The sequence below is a fragment of the Delphinus delphis genome, chromosome 12 (genome assembly GCF_949987515.2).
Source record: "Delphinus delphis chromosome 12, mDelDel1.2, whole genome shotgun sequence".
NCBI lineage: Eukaryota > Metazoa > Chordata > Mammalia > Artiodactyla > Delphinidae > Delphinus > Delphinus delphis.
The window spans coordinates 15,065,062-15,082,168 of NC_082694.2; the positions used below are offsets into that span (position 1 = coordinate 15,065,062).

Sequence of the window (17,107 nt, forward strand, 5' to 3'; positions counted from 1 at the left end):
TTTCTCAGTTGGAAATACTTAAGACGGGGCCATGGTTACAAAAAGAAATAGTGCAAACAGGAAAACTGATGCAACCCTAACAGCGCTGCGGCCTCCACCAGCCCAACGGCAGGGCGGCGGGAGGCTGTGCGCCCAACTCCAGGCGACGCTCCCAAATGTGGCAACCCAGCGCCGCGCCCTGGAAGGGCCCTTTTTCGGCCCTTCTCCTCAGAAAAGAAACTCCAGGAAAAGCACAGACTGAATGCAGGGCGTCAATTCAGTCTTATTCCCACCAAAGTAGAACGCAGTCCCCTCAAAAGTACTTTGCAAACGCAAGAGACACACAAGTTATTTAGTTTCTACGATATATTGACGGTAAGATCATAATTAGTACTAATAGCATTGAATACGGTGTTCAGTATTTAACGTGTGTTACCTTGATTACAGGCTCAGTGGAATACTTTGAACAGTGTTTCTGCACTGACCTCATCTTCCCATCCATCCCACAGATTGCGACCAAAATTATCTTTCTAAAATAAAAACTTGGTGAAGAAAGCGGTGTGGTTTAATATGAAGGAGTAGAAGCTGTGGAACCCGAAGAATCAGGGTTTCTATTCCTGCTGTGCTATTTATTAGATTCCTGAACGACACATTCTGCACAAAGATCTCCCCAGTGTTCTTTCACCCAGTCTCCCACAAGCAGGATGACTCCCGGAAGAAGGGCTGCCAAACGAACAGAACGCGCAAACCGAGACAACACCACTGTTTACGTAACTTTGGGCAAATCCATTCCTTTCTACGAAATATCCAGCTGACAGAAACAGCTGAGATGCTTTCTTGTTTGAATTCTCCGGAGTCACACCTGCCCGGTTTCCGCGCGGACCAGAGCCCGAGGTCCAGACGCACTGCTACCCACCTCAATCACCCAGTAACCCGAGCTTGGGGTAACAGCCAAGAGCCCCGAGCGCGACCCGGAAGGAGAAATCGCCCCTTCCGTCTAAGCAGGGCCCACCCTCTCCCAGCGGCCTGGACACGGGCGAGAGGGAGCTGCGCGTGCGCAGTGGCGTTGGCTGCCCTTCCGGTACGCCCGGCGCGGAGAGGCGGCACGGACGCAAGCACGCACGGACGCAAGGTTTCCCCTACTTGCGCCGCCGCCCTAGCTCCCACTTACACCTGCAGCGCGGTCAGCCCCGCAGAGATGCTGCGAGCCTGTCAGTTATCCGGCGTGACCTCCACCGCCCAGGTGAGGACGCGGGCGCCGGGAGAGAGCGCGTGGTGAAACTGACTCCCGGCAGCCGGCGGAAAATAAGGGAGGCTTTGGCTCTGCCTAGGCCTGGGGACAGAGGCGTGTCTCAGGGCCGCCCTTATCGCGAGAGTCCGGGGTGAGCCCTCGAGGCAGTCAATTCGGCAGTTCGATGGACTGGAATGACTTGAGGGTTATTGCTGAATAGGGATGGGGCGTGGAGAAGAGAAGGTGGCGGGGAGGCGGGCGTAGGACGGGAGGCACGGCTTCGGGGACATGCCATCCAATCAGCCCCGCGCTGCCCCAGTCTAGGACCAATTGAGGCTGCTGGCGCCCGGGTCGCCGGTTGGGCGCTTGATAGGTTTCGCGCAGCCAGTGGTTGAAGGTCGACGGAAAACTGCAGTTCCCAGCAGGACATGCATAGCCTTGGCTTGTTGCATTTTAATAAGGAGGTGCCTGGACTGCTAGAGTCCGCATTTTGGGGGGGGGGGTGTCAAGATTGTAATTAATCAGGAGGGGCTGCCTTTCTTTTCGTAGCGGAGAACACTTCTTGAGCTAATGAAAGATTGTAATTTATGGAGCTCGAACACCTGGTACTCGAGGAAGGTTAGGCGTCATGACCTTGTGCTCATTTCTGAGATTAGCCTGAGGATCTGTGTCTTCAGGTGCTGGGACGACTTTGGCAGACATTCAAGGAGCCCAGACACCCAGTTATTTTTATTTCTGCATAATTATTAAAGTAATTTTCTGAAATTAAAAAAGGAAACCTATTCCCATTGCTCACAATGTAAAGAAAATTGGTATTTTGGCAAAATGTGGTATTTGCAAAACAGGTACTGTGACTCAAGCAATTGAGCAAACTCCCTGGGCACAGCGAGTTAGAAATAAAAGTCAAGCTTTTTTTTTTTCAAGTTTGCTTATCTCCCCTTTCGTTTCCAGGGTAGGAGAAGTAGTCTCTTCTGTAGGAAAGTGCGGGGTAGTGTTAGTTTTCTGTTGCTTTATAACAGGTGCCACAGATTGAGTAGCTTAAAACAACACATTTATTATCTTAGTGTTTCTGGACATGAATGGTCGGGGTTCTCTGCTCGTTGTCACACAAGGATGCAAAGTGTTTTCCCTGCTGTGGTTCTCATTTGGAGCTTCTCTTCTAAGCTCCTTCAGTTTGTTGGCAGAATTCAGTCCCTTGCAGCTGTAGGGCTGAAGTCCCTGTTTTCTTGCTAGCTGTCACCTCACCCTTCCTGGGGGCTGTCTGCTCCGAGGCAGTTTGTAACACAGATGTTTACTTTCTTGCAGGCTACCAGGAGCTTGTCTCTTAGACTTCAAAATTTCTCTTAACTTCCCTGTTTCTGATCTCCAGACCCATATTTAAACGGCTTATGTGATTAGGCCAGGCCCACCTGGGTAACTCCCTTTTGATTAGTTCAAGTCAACTGATTAGAAACCTAATTACATCTGCAAAATCCCTTTTGCCATACTACTCTAATCATGGGCTTAACTGCAGGGGGCAGAGATCATGGAAGCCGACTTAGAATCTGGCCTATCATACTGCCCAAGTGGGGCTAGGAGGCTGGAGGAAGCGTAACTGCCTTTCAGGGCAGAACTGGTGAGGTATGTTTTCGGAGCTCTCCTTTCAGGCCCAGTCTTGTTACATCATGGTTGTCACTGATCTGTCTCTGTCTGCCCTGAAGTCCAAAACTACTTTTTCCTTCCTTGCCTTTATCAAAATATTTTCCACTTAATGGGATCCCAATTAGGAAATTAGGAGAAAACTGGTTAAAACTTAGTATTAAAATATGAACCCTTTTCTAGCCTGCAACCAAGATTTCTTACCTTCCTAAAGCTGCTATCTTGAAAAATTCATTGGTTTATTCTTCTTATCTCCTCATTCATTCTATAGTATTTGCTCCTGTTGCGTTGTGAAACTCTTTTTGCTCTTCTCATGTAGTATCTTGGGTCCCATTTTACCCTTCATCTCTTTTATTTTCCTTTGTTGAGTCGACTTCTTCTTGTCCCTCTAGGAACTCTGGTACCCCAATGAACTTTCCCCCTCTCCCTCTTTCTCTTTTCTTTTAAGACATTATTTCAGAGCAGTTTTAGATTCACAGCAAACTAGAGGGCATTCCCCATATACCCTGTGCCTGAGGGATGCATAGCCTCCCCCTGTATTAACGTCTGCCACTGGAGTGTTACATTTGTTACAATTGATGAACCTACATTGACATATCATAATCACCCAAAATCCGTTGTTGACACTAGCATTCTCTTTTGATGTTGTACGTTCTGTGGATTAAGACACATGTATGATGGTATGTATGCATCACTATGGTATCATATAGAGTATTTTCACTGTCCTAGAAATCCTCTGTGCTCCACCAATTAATCACTTGCCTAGCCCCACCTCCTGGCAACCACCAGTCTCTTTACCGTCTCCATAGTTTTGCTTTTTTCAGAATGTCATATAGATGGAATCATACAGAATGTAGCCTTTTCAGATTGGTTTCTTTCACTTAGTATACTTCAGGTTCCTCCATGTCTTTTTATGGCTTGATGGATCATTTTTTTAGTGCTGAAAAATATTCCATTGTCTGGCTGTACCACAGTTTATTTATCCATTCACCTACTGAAAGACATCTTGGTTGCCTCCAAGGTTCGGCAGTTAAGAATAAAGATGCAGTAAACTTTTCAGTGCACGTTTTTACGTGGACATACATTTTCAGCTCCTTTGTGTAAATACCAGGGAGCACATATGCTGGATCATATGGTGAGAATATGCTTTGTTTTGTAAGAAACTGCCCCTCTATCTTCCAAAATGGCTGTACCGTTTTGCATTCCCAGCAGCAGTGAATGAGAGTTCTTGTTGCTCCACAGCCTCACCAGCATTTGGTTGTGGTCAGTGTTGGGGATTTTGGCCATTCTAAGAGGCATGTAATGATACTGTCCCATCTCTTTATATGCTCTCTTACTGGGATTACATCAGTTCTCAGAATTTTAATCCCTAAGCAGATGATTGTCTAGCCTCTGCTTTTGAACTTTGTACTCAAATTTCTAAATTCTTGTTTGATTTTGTCAAAATCCTTTCCACTCCATCACACCATCTTCTTTTTTTTTTTTTGCTGTACACGGGCCTCTCTCACTGCCGCGGCCTCTCCCGTTGTGGAGCACAGGCTCTGGACACACAGGTTCAGCAGCCATGGCTCACGGACCCAGCCGCTCCGCGGCATGTGGGGTCTTCCTGGACCGGGGTATGAACTCGTGTCCCCTGCATCGGCAGGCGGACTCCCAACCACTGCGCCACCAGGGAAGCCCCACACCACACACCATCTTCTTAAATGTCTTCTGGCTTTTACTGTTGCCCTCCTAGAGTCAGTTCTTCACCTAGTTGTTAACAAAGGGCTTTAAAAAAGCATACAGACCATGTCATGCCCTCCCGTGACAGCCCGTCTCATCAGAGTAAAATCTAAAGTCTTTACCGTGACCCCTGGGCCCTTCATGATCTGGCTCTTTGCATGTCTTATTTTTCTACTCGGCCTCATTCTCTTCTTCTCACTGCCTTTTCATTTGCTGTTTACCCTGAAGTTCTCCCACACATCTTTGCTTAGCTCTCACTCCCTTCAGATATTTTCTCAGCTATCACCTTCCCTTCAGAGAGGCCTTCCCTATCTAAAACAGACCTCTGACCACTCTCTCCTTTGCATCACACTGAACTTACCCTTACCCTACTTGGTTTTACTTTGTAGCCCCTACCACCACCTGACATACTGTGTATTTATTGTGTATTTTCCACATTAAAATGGAAGCTCCTCAAAGGGACTGTATCCAGTCCCAGCTCCTAATAGGTGCTCAGTAAATAAAGATGTGTCATTTGTGACCTGTTTGAATGAAAGAATGACATGTTTGAATGAAAGAATAAATGTGTTCTGTGAATTTTTCTTAATTTCTGCAAGTGGATGTGACCTCCCTTAAACTTAAACCTCCATAGGTTTTAGAAGCTCTCCAGAGAAACAGAACCGATAGGATGTGCATGTAGATAGAAAGATTTACTATAAGGAATTGGCCCATGCAGTTGTGGAGGCTGGCAGGCTTGATATGCACAGTCCCAGAGGAGCTTGTGGTGCATTTTCAGTCTGAAGGCTGGCAAACTGGAGACCCAGGAGAGCCGATGGTGCAGTTCCAGTCTGAAGGCATTCTGCCGGAGAATTCCCTCTTGGCTTGGGGAGACTGGTCTTTTTGTTCTATTCAGGTCTTCCATTGACTGTCTGAGGCCCACCCATATTATGGAAGGCAACCTGTTTTATTCATAGTTCATTGATTCAAATGTTAATTTCATCCAAAAACACCCTCCAAGTTGACATAAAAAATTTACCGTCACGGCTGGCATCTAGCTTATCCTCAATGTGTGGACTTAATCATCCTTAAATTCCTTACATGTGTGTATTCAGCAGAAATGAATTGCTCTTTCTTTCTTTCCCAGAAATGAGCTTCAGAGCTCTGATTCTTCCTCACTTTACTTCCCAGACCTAACACCATCTGTCTTCTTTTAGTCCCAGGACTGCATGGCCAGGCCCAGCCTTTTTTGAGGTGGGCCTTGGGTTTGGAGGACCTGGGCTTTCAGCCTAGCCTGGCCCTCTCCCAGACTACAAATTTGGGAGTGGTCATCTGCACGTGCATTGATCTTATCTGCTTATAATTTTGAAAAAGCGAAAGAAACATTATTTTTGAGGGTTGACTAAGCTAGCTTATTTAACTAAGACCAAGTTTGATATCAGGGCTAATTTAGGACTGAACTTGTGTGTGGACATTTTTAGCTGTCATCTTCTGGAATTCTTTCTTTTCATTAGGGTTATAAAACACTGTTACTCAATAATAGATGTAGGTAGTGAGGCACACGTGGTAGAAAGTAGTTTAGTATATGATGCAGCTTGTTTGCTTCTATGCATATTAGAATCCTTTTTTTTTAAAATAAATTTATTGTTTTAATTTTTGGCTGTGTTGGGTCTTCATTGCTGCGCACAGGCTTTTCTCTAGTTGCAGCGAGCGGGGGCTACTCTTCGTTGTGGTGCGTGGGCTTGTCATTACAGTGGCTTCTCTTGTTACAGAGCACAGGCTCTAGGTGCTTGGGCTTCAGTATTTGTGGCATGCGGGCTCAGTAGTTGTGGCTCGGGGGCTTAATTACTCTGCGGCATGTGGGATCTTCCCAGCCAGGGCTGGAACCCATATCTCTTGAATTGGCAGGCAGATTCTTAACCACTGCGCCACCAGGGAAGTCTAGAATCCTTTTTTATTATTCTTCATTTTCATTTCTCTGGACCAATTGCTTTCAAACCATTTTGAAATACATTTTACATCATAACTTAGAACAGAAGATTGAGAGTATATAGGTAATATATATTTTCACACATATATGCAGAGAAAACTAGAGAAATATCACCTTCCTGCTTTTGCCATACTGATGAATGTCTGCTATTTCCTTGTCATAACTGAAAAGCACTTTTTCTCCTATAGAATATGTTTTTACTGGGAAATAATACTGCTTTCATGACAAACTTAATTGGATTTGTGTATGTGATATATTTTTAACCTTAATGCATGATTCCTATAAAATATTTTTAGTCAACTATAGAAAGAGTTGTTGGATATTAATCTGTAATTTAAATGTAGAACTTGCCATTAACTTCGGGATACCTTTTGTTTGTGTGGGAGGAATCCTTATTACAAATCTCAAAACTGAAATGTCAGTTACAGCAAACGGCCACATCTAGAAGGGAAACCTGCAACCTCCAGATAGGGTTCACATGAGGGGACTTGTATTATAGTCTCTGTTTCCAGGATTGTGGTTTCTTTTTATATGTTCACTTTAATTTGGAAGAGCTAAGGAATAAGTGGTCTTTGCAAGAACATTACATGGGAATTGTGTGTTTTAACTTGCTTTTTTGGGTTTTGTTTGTTAAAATCATGTTTCTATAGGTTGGAAGCAGCAATGCTAACCTTATAACATTTATTACAAGGCTATATGTCAAGGCAAATTGTTTTGAAACAGTATTGTCTTTTCTACATTGTTGGTTATTATTAATAAAAAGGTATTCCAGAACTAAGAAGTGTCCAGTATTTTGTGTGTTAAAGTTAGGACGTTTAGTTTATATAAATAAAGAGAGTTTAGTTTGGTGCTTAAGAAAGAGGGTTCTGAAGGTAGACTTTGGATTTGGAAGTGGTTTCTTATACGTGACACCAAAAGACACAAGATAAATTGGATTTCACAAAATTAAAAAATGTTTTGGGGCTTCCCTGGTGGTGCAGTGGTTAAGAATCCACCTGCCAATGTAGAGCCAGAAAGTAGATAGTGGCTGACAGGAGCTGGGGAGAAGGGAAAATGGGGAGACTGCCTAGTTGGTACAGGAGTTTACTTTTGGAGTGATGAAACTGTTCCAGAGCTAGGTAACGCTGATGGTTGTACAGCATTGTGGATGTACTAAATGCCTCTGAAACGTACACTTTAAAATGGTGAATTTTATAAGCGATTTTTACCACACAGAGAAAAAAACAAAACAAAACACTCAACACCAGGCAGTTGCAGATGGCCTGATATATACAGAGCTAGACTTAAATATATATATATAATTAAAGTAATATAAAATAATATATAATAAACTTGAAGTAGCATCCATTAGCCAGAAATGGGACAATTTGAGTTTTCAAAAGGATAACAGTTGCAACTCGTTTAAGTTCATCAGAAGTGTTTAAATCCATGAGTTGATAAAGAACCTGTTTTGGTTTGCTAAGGCACCTTGAGCTTGGGGTAAAAGATTTATTGACTGCCTCCCTCAGTTCTGGGGGTTTCTGGCCTCAGCTGGGCATTTTGTGTCCCTCGTGAGGTTGTAGTCAGGCCGTGGCTGGGGCTAGAGTCATCTCAAAGGCTTCCTCACTCCCGTGTCTGACAGCTGATACTGGCTGCAGCTGAGACCTCAGTGGGTCTGTTGGCTGGAACACCTACATGTGTGTCTGGGTTTCCTCCCAGTTTGGCGGCTGTGTTCCAAGAGCAAGTGTGATGAGGGGCAGAGCCAGGCAGAAACTGTATCCCCTTTATGTCTTGGTCTCAGAAGTCACAGAGCCTCACTTTCACTGCCCTCTATTAGTAAATTAGTAACTAAGGCATGCCCTTGTTCCAGGGAAGGGCTCAGTTTGCTGGAGGAGTAGCAAGTTTCTGGAAGAGCATGTGTTACAGGAAATATTGTTGTAGTCAGTTTTGGACAATACAGTCTGCCTTGTAGCCATGACAACTTGCATTCCTCCCACATGTAAATACATTCACAGCCTTCCTCATAACCCTCCAAAACCTCATCCCATCACAGCATCAGGCTTAGACTAACGGACCAGGATCTTGCCATCAAGTCAGATCCCTTTGCAGGTAAGACATCTTGAATGTGGTCTGTTGGGTACAGTTCCTTAAGTGCTTTTCCTTTCAGTCTAAAGACCTGTGAACTAAAGAGACAAGTTATCTGTTCCCCATATACCCTACACACAATATAGTGTGACACTCCCATCCAAAGAGGCACACAGCAGTCACTGTTCATAACAAATGTCAAATCCAACTGACACATGTTGCTGCTTGCTTAATTAGGACTTAGTCTTCTTGCTTGGGAATGTTTCTCCATAGCTCTTTTTTTTTTTTGGCTGCACTGCGCAGCATGTAGGATCTTAGTTCCCCAAACCCGAGCCCCCTGCCGTGGAAGCGCTTAGTATTAACCACTGCTCCGCCAGGGAAGTCCCTCTCCATAGCTCTTGGTTCTACCCTCTGGGCTTCAGGTTTCACCCTTTGAATCATCCTTCCTTTTCTGTTTATTAATTAATTTATTTATTTTTGGCTGCGCTGGATCTTGGTTGCTGTGCGCGGGCTTCTCATTGTGGTGGCTTCTCTTGTTGCGGAGCACGGGCTCTAGGCGCGTGGGCTCAGTAGTTGCAGCACGTGGGCTCAGTAGTTGTGGCTCGCGGGCTCTAGAGCGCAGGCTCAGTAGTTGTGGTGCACGGGCTTAGTTGCTCCACGGCATGTGGGATCTTCCCAGACCAGGGCTCGAGCCCATGTCTCCTGCATTGGCAGGTGGATTCTTAACCACTGCGCTACCAGGGAAGCCCCATCCTTCCTTTTCCAGATGTGTCGCCTGTTGGCAGCTGAATCGTTTTCTCAGACTGCTTTCTGTCTGTAGAGGTTCTAGAGGCCCAAAACCTCTATTTGTTTTATACTCTTCACTTTTAAATCCAGGCCAGCCTGTTTTTCATCTTAATGACTCTGTGGGTTTCTTGTGGGTCTTACTGGGGTGTTCTCCATTAGACAAGAGCCACACCCACAAATCTGATCAGAATAAGCTCTTCTCCAATTTTGGGCTCCCTGTGAGGCTGCTGTGGTCTCAAACCCCTAAGATTCTCAGTTGCCCTGTTGTTTAATAAAAAGAATGTGGAATGCATACTCTTAAGGTCCTTAGTGGGCCTTTTCTCAGTATAAAAAGTTCTGTGAGGAGCACCTCCTGAGATCTTTCTGAGGTCTTAAAGGATCGTTGCTAACTGGAGAGGCTGAGAATGAGAAACAGTCTTATTTTTTAACCCACCAAGTACTAGCTCCTTTTTTTTTTTTTTTTACTAGCTCCTTTATATTTCCTTCAAATTTTGCTTGAAAGCTAAACAGTTTTTTTCGGTTTGTTTGTCTTTCAGAAGCTTGGCGCTATCCTTATCATACTCTGCTAAAAGGAAGCAGTTGGCACTTGTGAACGTTCTGCTTAGTACTGTCTTTAGCTAAATCCATCAGTTCATTAGGTATAGCTATACCTAATTTTCTATTTTCCACGTCTTACCATGGGTGACAATTTTGATAAACTTCTGCCACTACATACAAAGATCCCTTTTTCCTCCAGGTTCCAAAAATATTTTTCTCACTTTTCTTAAACCCTCACCAAGACAGCTTCTGTGAAGGCCATTAGGCTTCTGCTAACAGTCTCCTCAAGGCCCTTCCAACTTTCACTCCCCACCCCCCAGTCCCAAAGTCATTAACACGTGCTTTATGTTTTATAGTAGCACCCTATTTCCAGGTACAAGCATCTGTTTGGTTATAGCTGTAAAACAGATCACCCCAAACCTAGTCTTTATTTATTCTTTTATGGTAAATAATATTTATTATTATACAGATAAAAATTATATTGTATTGTATATACTTATAAGGAAATAACATATAAGTAAATATCTTTCATTTCTAAGGAGGTTCCATTAGGAGGTTCTTGGGGTCTCATGAGCTTGCAAGGTTCTGGGGAAGTGGCAAGGTTCTAGAAAAGCATGTGAGCTGTGAACTATAGCAGTTTTTGGAAAATACAATCTGTCACAATTAATAAATGAAAACCAAAAAACCGCACAATTGTTCATCATCAGAGGATAACTGGATAAAAGGATAAAAAGAATCAACCATTTATCCTCCTTTCCTCTGTGAACTGTACTACTGAGTAATCAAATTGTAGATGAGGGGAAGCATCTCTATAAAATACGTCAAATTATAAATGAAAAATAGAATTAGAGACCACTTTTTGCAACTTCCAATAAATTAATGGATCTAGACATTGTACATTAGCACAATTGATAACAGCACAAAAAGAGAGGCAAGCAGATGTTGTGTACCTCCCGATGAAAGAAAACACCACCCCCTAAAGTCTTGCCAAAGAGAGTAAACCTGAGTCTGATCAAGTGTCTGGTTCCAGCTCCAGCTTGCAGGAAATACAGAGGACAGGAACGTGTTAAATTGCACCTTGAACAAAATCCAGTCTGTGGAAAATTCTGCAGGTTGAACAAGCAGATTTCTTCAACAGAATAATTACTGGAGGGAACACCTATAGAGTAAAAGACCTATGGATTAATAGACTTAGAAGATATCCATATTTTTTTAATAGGCAAGACTAAACTTTGTATCTAGGGATTCATACTTGGGTGATAAAACCATGAAAAACTTAAGTATTTTGACTCTTAAAGCTCTGTTTGGAATATGAAATGCAACATAGACTATGATGGTAGCCTAATGAATAGGATACTTAAATTTTTTAAACCAGGAGCCACTATTTCAGATAAAAAACCTGTTTATTTGCCTCAGGATACAATCAATTTTCTTTTTTTTGTACAGAAGTATGAAACTTTTTTTAAATTAATTTTTCGGCTACGTCGGGTCTTCATTGCTGTGCGTGGGCTTTCTCTAGTTGCGGCGAGCGGAGGCTACTCTTTGTTGTGGTGCACAGGCTTCTCATTGTGGTGCCTTCTCTTGTTGCGGAGCGTGGGCTCTAGGTGTGCGGGCTTCAGTAGTTGCAGCGCGTGGGCTCAGTAGTTGTGGCTCACGGGCTCTAGAGCACAGGCTCAGTAGTTGTGGCACATGGGCTTAGTTGCTCCGCTGCATGTGGGATCTTTCTGGACCAGGGATCAGACCCATGTCCCTTGCATTGGCAGGCGGATTCTTAACCACTGCGCCACCAGGGAAGTCCCAAGTGTGAAACCTTTTATTGCTACTATGTTTTGGTCATAAAAGATAAATTTTTTCACGTTTTATCCCTTCTTAAATCAGGGTGCATATTACAGTTGGTGCATTTTTACAATTGTTTAATTCAAAGCTCAGCTTTCAAAAACAAAAGCAAAAGCAAGAATATCCAGAAAAATTTTGAAAAAGAATAGTACTAGAAGAGAGGACTAGCTCTACCAGGTTAAAAACTAATTCTAAGATGCAGTAGTTAAAACATTGTGGGGTTAGTCTATGAATAGAAGTGTGTGAATAGGTGGAACAGTGGAACAAATTAGGAAATCTAAGTGCATCAAGGAATTGAGTATATTTTAAGGTGGCATTTCAAATTGTTGGGGAAAAAATGGATTATTCAGTCTACGATTTAGGGACAACTGAATAGACATTTAAGAAAAAATAAAGTTGAATCCATGCCATATACTTTACACTGGATTCAAAGATTTAATTATAAAAAAGATGAAACCATGAGAGTAATACCATGGAAGACTTATTTTATCATCAGAGGGTGACTTTCGAAGAATAGGAGAAAACCCGGAAATCATAAAAGATGGACACTTTTGGCTATAAAAGTATCACAAACTGGATAAAACCATTTGCAAGTAGCAGGGACATGGCTAATTTTTCTTTGTATGTAAAGAACACTTAGAACATGAAGATGATCAATCTTATTTAAAAGTGGTCAAAGGATACACTGACAGTTCATAGAAAAGGAACTAAAATAGATAATAAATATATTAGAAGATGCACAGTCATAACAAAGGAAACTGTGATTAAAACTGCACTGCAAGGCTGTTGGAGAGGCTGTGGGAACCCCCATCCCCTGCACTGGCAGGCGGACTCTTAACCACTGTGCCACTAGGGACGCCCCTAATACAGCAATATTTACCAACATTTCAGATTTTACTTTTAGGAATTGACCCCAAATGATGTATGTTTCTCATTGTTTATTATAATAAAAATTTAAACAAAACCTCAGTCACCATCAAAAAGAGGCTGGTTAAATATATTAAGTGACAACTGTTGGAGGCCAGAGAGAATGAAATGTACCCACCAAACTGAGAGCGTCTTGAGACCAAAACACAAGGCAGGCAGCTCCACATAATCAACAGATCAGTTTATTATAGGGTAACTTTCAGGGTGGGATCCGGCAGGCAATGATCCAGAAGCATTCACAACTGCACTCTGCATGTCTGAGGGGCTGTTGGGACGATTTTATAGTTAACCTAGAGTACAGGGGTACGTGCTTGCGAACAGGACGTGCATTCCTAAGTCAAGATGATTGAGTGGGTAACGGGTCTCATGGGTAGGGGAATACGTCAGCAAAGGTCTTCAATGTTTGGGGACTAACAGAGCGTAGAGGCCCCCTGGTCCTAATGATTATTAAACAATATCTATTAACTACAAAGCCTTTGATGACAGAGAAGCGATTTACCACACAGTACCATCCTGGGCAGGGTCTGTGGAAGGACAGGAGGAACTGTATGGGCCTAAGATGGCATCAGTTATGCTAACAGCCGTACACCCAACCATACAGTGGAGTACTGAATCACTCAAATCCAGTAGGAAGATTTTCATGTGCTGATATAGAATGAGCTCAGGTGTATATTGTTGAGTGAACTTTAGTACAGGACTGGGTGTATGTTATGGTATCATTTGTGTAAAGGGGGCGTGCCGGGATTCTCCGTCACAAACTATCTGAATATATAAGAAACAGATAGCATTGGTTGCCTATGGAGAGGGAATCTAAGTGGCTGGAAGACAGAAGCATGAGGGAGACTTCACTCTGTATGTAACTAAACATTTTGATTTTGAATTTCAGATTTTAAATTTACTTAATGCTAGGAACTGTAAACTTACAATCACATCAAATATATCTGTCAAAGGGAGGGAAGAGGGGCAGGGTAAAAGTAGAAGATGGATAAAGGAGCAGGTTAAAAAGTATACATTGCTGTGAATTAGGGTGTTCTCAGACTCTAGTGTTGAATCTGGCTCTGTATTACACAGAATCAAGGATCCATTATTATGTTTGCTGCTTGACGTTCCAATTAGCTAATTGTCCGCCGTTAACGGTGCCTTAATTTTTGACTCAAATACCTTTTTATACCCATTGAGGTAAAAAAAAATGCTTTCTTAAACAAAACACAACTTTAATGGTTTCCTAATATTTCATCCCTAAGTGAACAAAATGGAGTTGTTGATATATGAAAGTAGATGCAATTCTGTTTGAAATTTCATGCTACCTGCTTTATAGAACAGTAGGAAAACACCCTTTTCTTGTAATTTCAGTTGAGAATTCTACACTAAAGGTAATAATTGAAATACTTTTAAAATACCAATTATAGCTGCTTTACACATTGTAAAACATACAGTTTTTCCTCCCCCAAATGTATTAATATGTTAATTTGATGTTTACCTCTAGGCTTTGGCAAATAGAATGTAAATGCAACTATAATTCTAGAGTAATTTCATGTGCTGTCTGATCATGTGATATTTTTTCTTAAAATTTAAGATACTTTTAAAAGGAAGTTTGTGTTTTTCTGTTACTCCTTAGATGCAGTTTCATCAAGGAACCTAGAGAAAGCATTTTTTTTCCCCTTGCTGCTGTTTGATTTCCTACTTGGTATAAAGAAAGATTTTATTTCTGGACACAATAAGTTTGAAATTTCTAATTGATAGCTATACATGGCCTTAGGTTTATCAAAACCCTCCCCAAATAGTATTTAGATGCCCATTTATTTGTTTTATTTAAGGGATCTACATTTTGTTAAGAAACGTTTGATGTTATGTGCTTTACTTTGATTAAAACAAATCACACAGCATTGTCTTGATCATTTGCTTTTGTGTAAAGATAGACAACTTATATGAAGATAAGTATTTACATGAACATTTATGACATTAGTAAACTTAGTTTTTTTTCTTAAAACTATTGACTTTTAGTCTAATTATATATTAGGAGAAACCAAAATGAACTTTTAGATTTAGATGAATAAATAAATTTATAAAAAAGAAAACATGGCAAATCGTCTCTAAGAAATAATTAGCATATATAACATTAAAAGTGCTAATTGGCACCCCAGTGTTATAGCAGCAGTATTTCAATAGCCAAGAGATGGAAGCAACCTAAGTGTCCATCAGCAGATGAAGAAGGTGTGTGTGTGTCTGTGTGTGTGAGTGTATAAAATGGAATACTACTCAGCCATAAACAGGAATGAAATTTTGCCATTTGAGCCACATGGATGGACTCAGGACATTATGGTAAGTGAAATAAATTAGACAAAGACAAGTACTGTATGATATCACTTATACGTGGAATCTAAAAAATACAACAAACTAGTGAATATAACAGAAACAGACTCACAGATATAGAGAACAAATCAGTGCTTATCAGTGGGGAGAGGGAAGTGGGGAGAGGCAAGACAGGGGTAGGGGATTAAGAGATACAAGCTGCCATTTGTAAAATAAATAAGCTACAAGGCTATATTGTACAACACAGGAAGTATAGCCAGTATTTTATAATAACTATAAATAGAATATAACCTTTAAAAATTGTGAATCACTATGTTGTGCACCTGAAACTTATACCATACATCAACTGTACCTCAGTATAAAAAAATGCTAATTGATCATGGTCTCATAGTCCCTGTTTTTTGAAATCTTAAAAGTCGTTTTATATGAGCCTTTGGGGCGTAGGAAGCATCACTGTTTTTAAGGGTTTGTAAATATGTTTCATGGTAAGGTAAGTTGGTTTCTGAAAGTAAAATAAATTTTTGTTTAATGAAGACGTTTGTATTGGTAATAAAAGTACTGCTACTGAGTTCCCAACCCTAAAGTCCTCCCAGATTCTTATAACTCTATTGGTTGTGGTGTTTTTTCCTTCTTCTCTAGAGTTGTCTTTGTGGGAAGTTTGTACTCCGTCCATTGCGACCATGCCGTAGATACTCCACTCCAGGCAGTTCTCGGTATGTAGCATGTCTCCCTGTAAATAAACAGGCTTTTAACTGTGTGCTGAGGGGCGTGTGTGTGTGTTCGTTCTTTGGATATGAGAATATCTGCATAAAATCTTTTTTTTTTAAGGGGTACAAACACTGGAGCTTTGCCATAATATCTTTGGAGCATTATTTATTTGTAGGCGAAAATTTGTCAGGGTGCTCCTTTTGGTTCTTTGGTGACTGGATGGCATCCAAGGTAGACCCCCCCACCCCTTTATGGCAAATAGATATACATCCAGAACTCAGCACGTTGGAACTTTAGAAGTATTTGTTCTACTTGACATTTGTTTTATTGTATTTATGGAAATGTTTAAGGGAGAGGACTGTTGCAAATTAGTGATACTTGTTTTTTGGGTTCAAAGGAAACCTCGTGATTGTGAACATGCCAAGGTTTTTTTTTTTTTTTTTTGATGTGGACCATTTTTAAAGTCTAGGAGGCATGTGGGATCTTAGCTCCCTGACCAGGGATCAAACCTGCACCCCCTGCATTGGAAGGCGGATTCTTAACCACTGGACCACCAGGGAAGTCCCTGAACATGCTAAGTGTTAAGTGTTAAAGGGAAGATTGCTTCATTCTTCCCATCCTAGATATTACTGTGTTAAAAAATTATCCATAAAGAAATATTATTTTTTGTTGTGAACATATTAAAAAACAAATCAGGGAAAGGTGATGTGCAGCTGTGGTGATAAACTGGGCTGCTGTGATCTGAATCAGTGGTAGAGAAATAGAGGCTTGAGGTCTTTGAGACTCCTACATTAGTCTAGGGAAGTAGGTTTAGGAGAGCCAAAAAATAAAAATGTATTTCCTGTTTCTTTCACTTAGGTTGTCTCCTAGCAAAGTTGCTGGAGCTGGCATCTTGTTTGTTGGTGGCGGTATCGGTGGCACTATCCTGTATGCCAAATGGGATTCCCATTTCCGGAAAAATGTAGAGAAAACCATACCTTACTCAGACAAGCTCTTTGAGATGGTTCTTGGTTCCCCACCGTATACTGTTCCATTGCCAAAGAAGCCGGTAAGAGTTTTAAGCACAATTTCAGCTTATCCTAGAGAATACTTTGAAAAGCAGGTTGTTTTCATCTTGAAAATATTTTGCCGGGTATATGTTTTCATTTTTTAAAAAATTGAAGTAATATTACGTGGAGCTGGATTTTTATCCCTTTGGAGTCCCATAAGTGCTCTCCTTTAGTCCACATCGTATAGAAAATAATTATGTGGCACACAAGGCTAAATGGAAGGGGCAGCTCGGGCAGAAGTAACCCCAGCTGCCCTGTGGATGGAGGGGGTTCTGTGTCAGCCTACAGCATTGCAGCCCTCAAACTCTGACTTAGAAGACTAAAAACATAAACGTAGAATGGCCATGACAC

The 17,107-nt window shown here is 41.7% G+C and overlaps 1 protein-coding gene across 3 annotated transcripts in view; it reads left to right on the top strand.

The window, feature by feature from the left end:
• Positions 1-1,049: 1,049 nt before the first annotated feature.
• The window catches only part of IMMT (inner membrane mitochondrial protein), a 48,456-nt gene continuing 32,398 nt past the window's right edge, over positions 1,050-17,107 (top strand). Inside the window, exons 1-3 of one of the 3 annotated variants that reach the window (XM_060027412.1) lie at positions 1,050-1,222; positions 15,639-15,712; positions 16,566-16,755. In XM_060027412.1, coding sequence (XP_059883395.1) covers positions 1,178-1,222; positions 15,639-15,712; positions 16,566-16,755 — 309 coding nt within the window. In that variant the 5' untranslated portion in view covers positions 1,050-1,177. The remainder of the gene's footprint in view (positions 1,223-15,638; positions 15,713-16,565; positions 16,756-17,107) is intronic. The other 2 variants (XM_060027410.1, XM_060027408.1) reach the window with 2 other exon arrangements.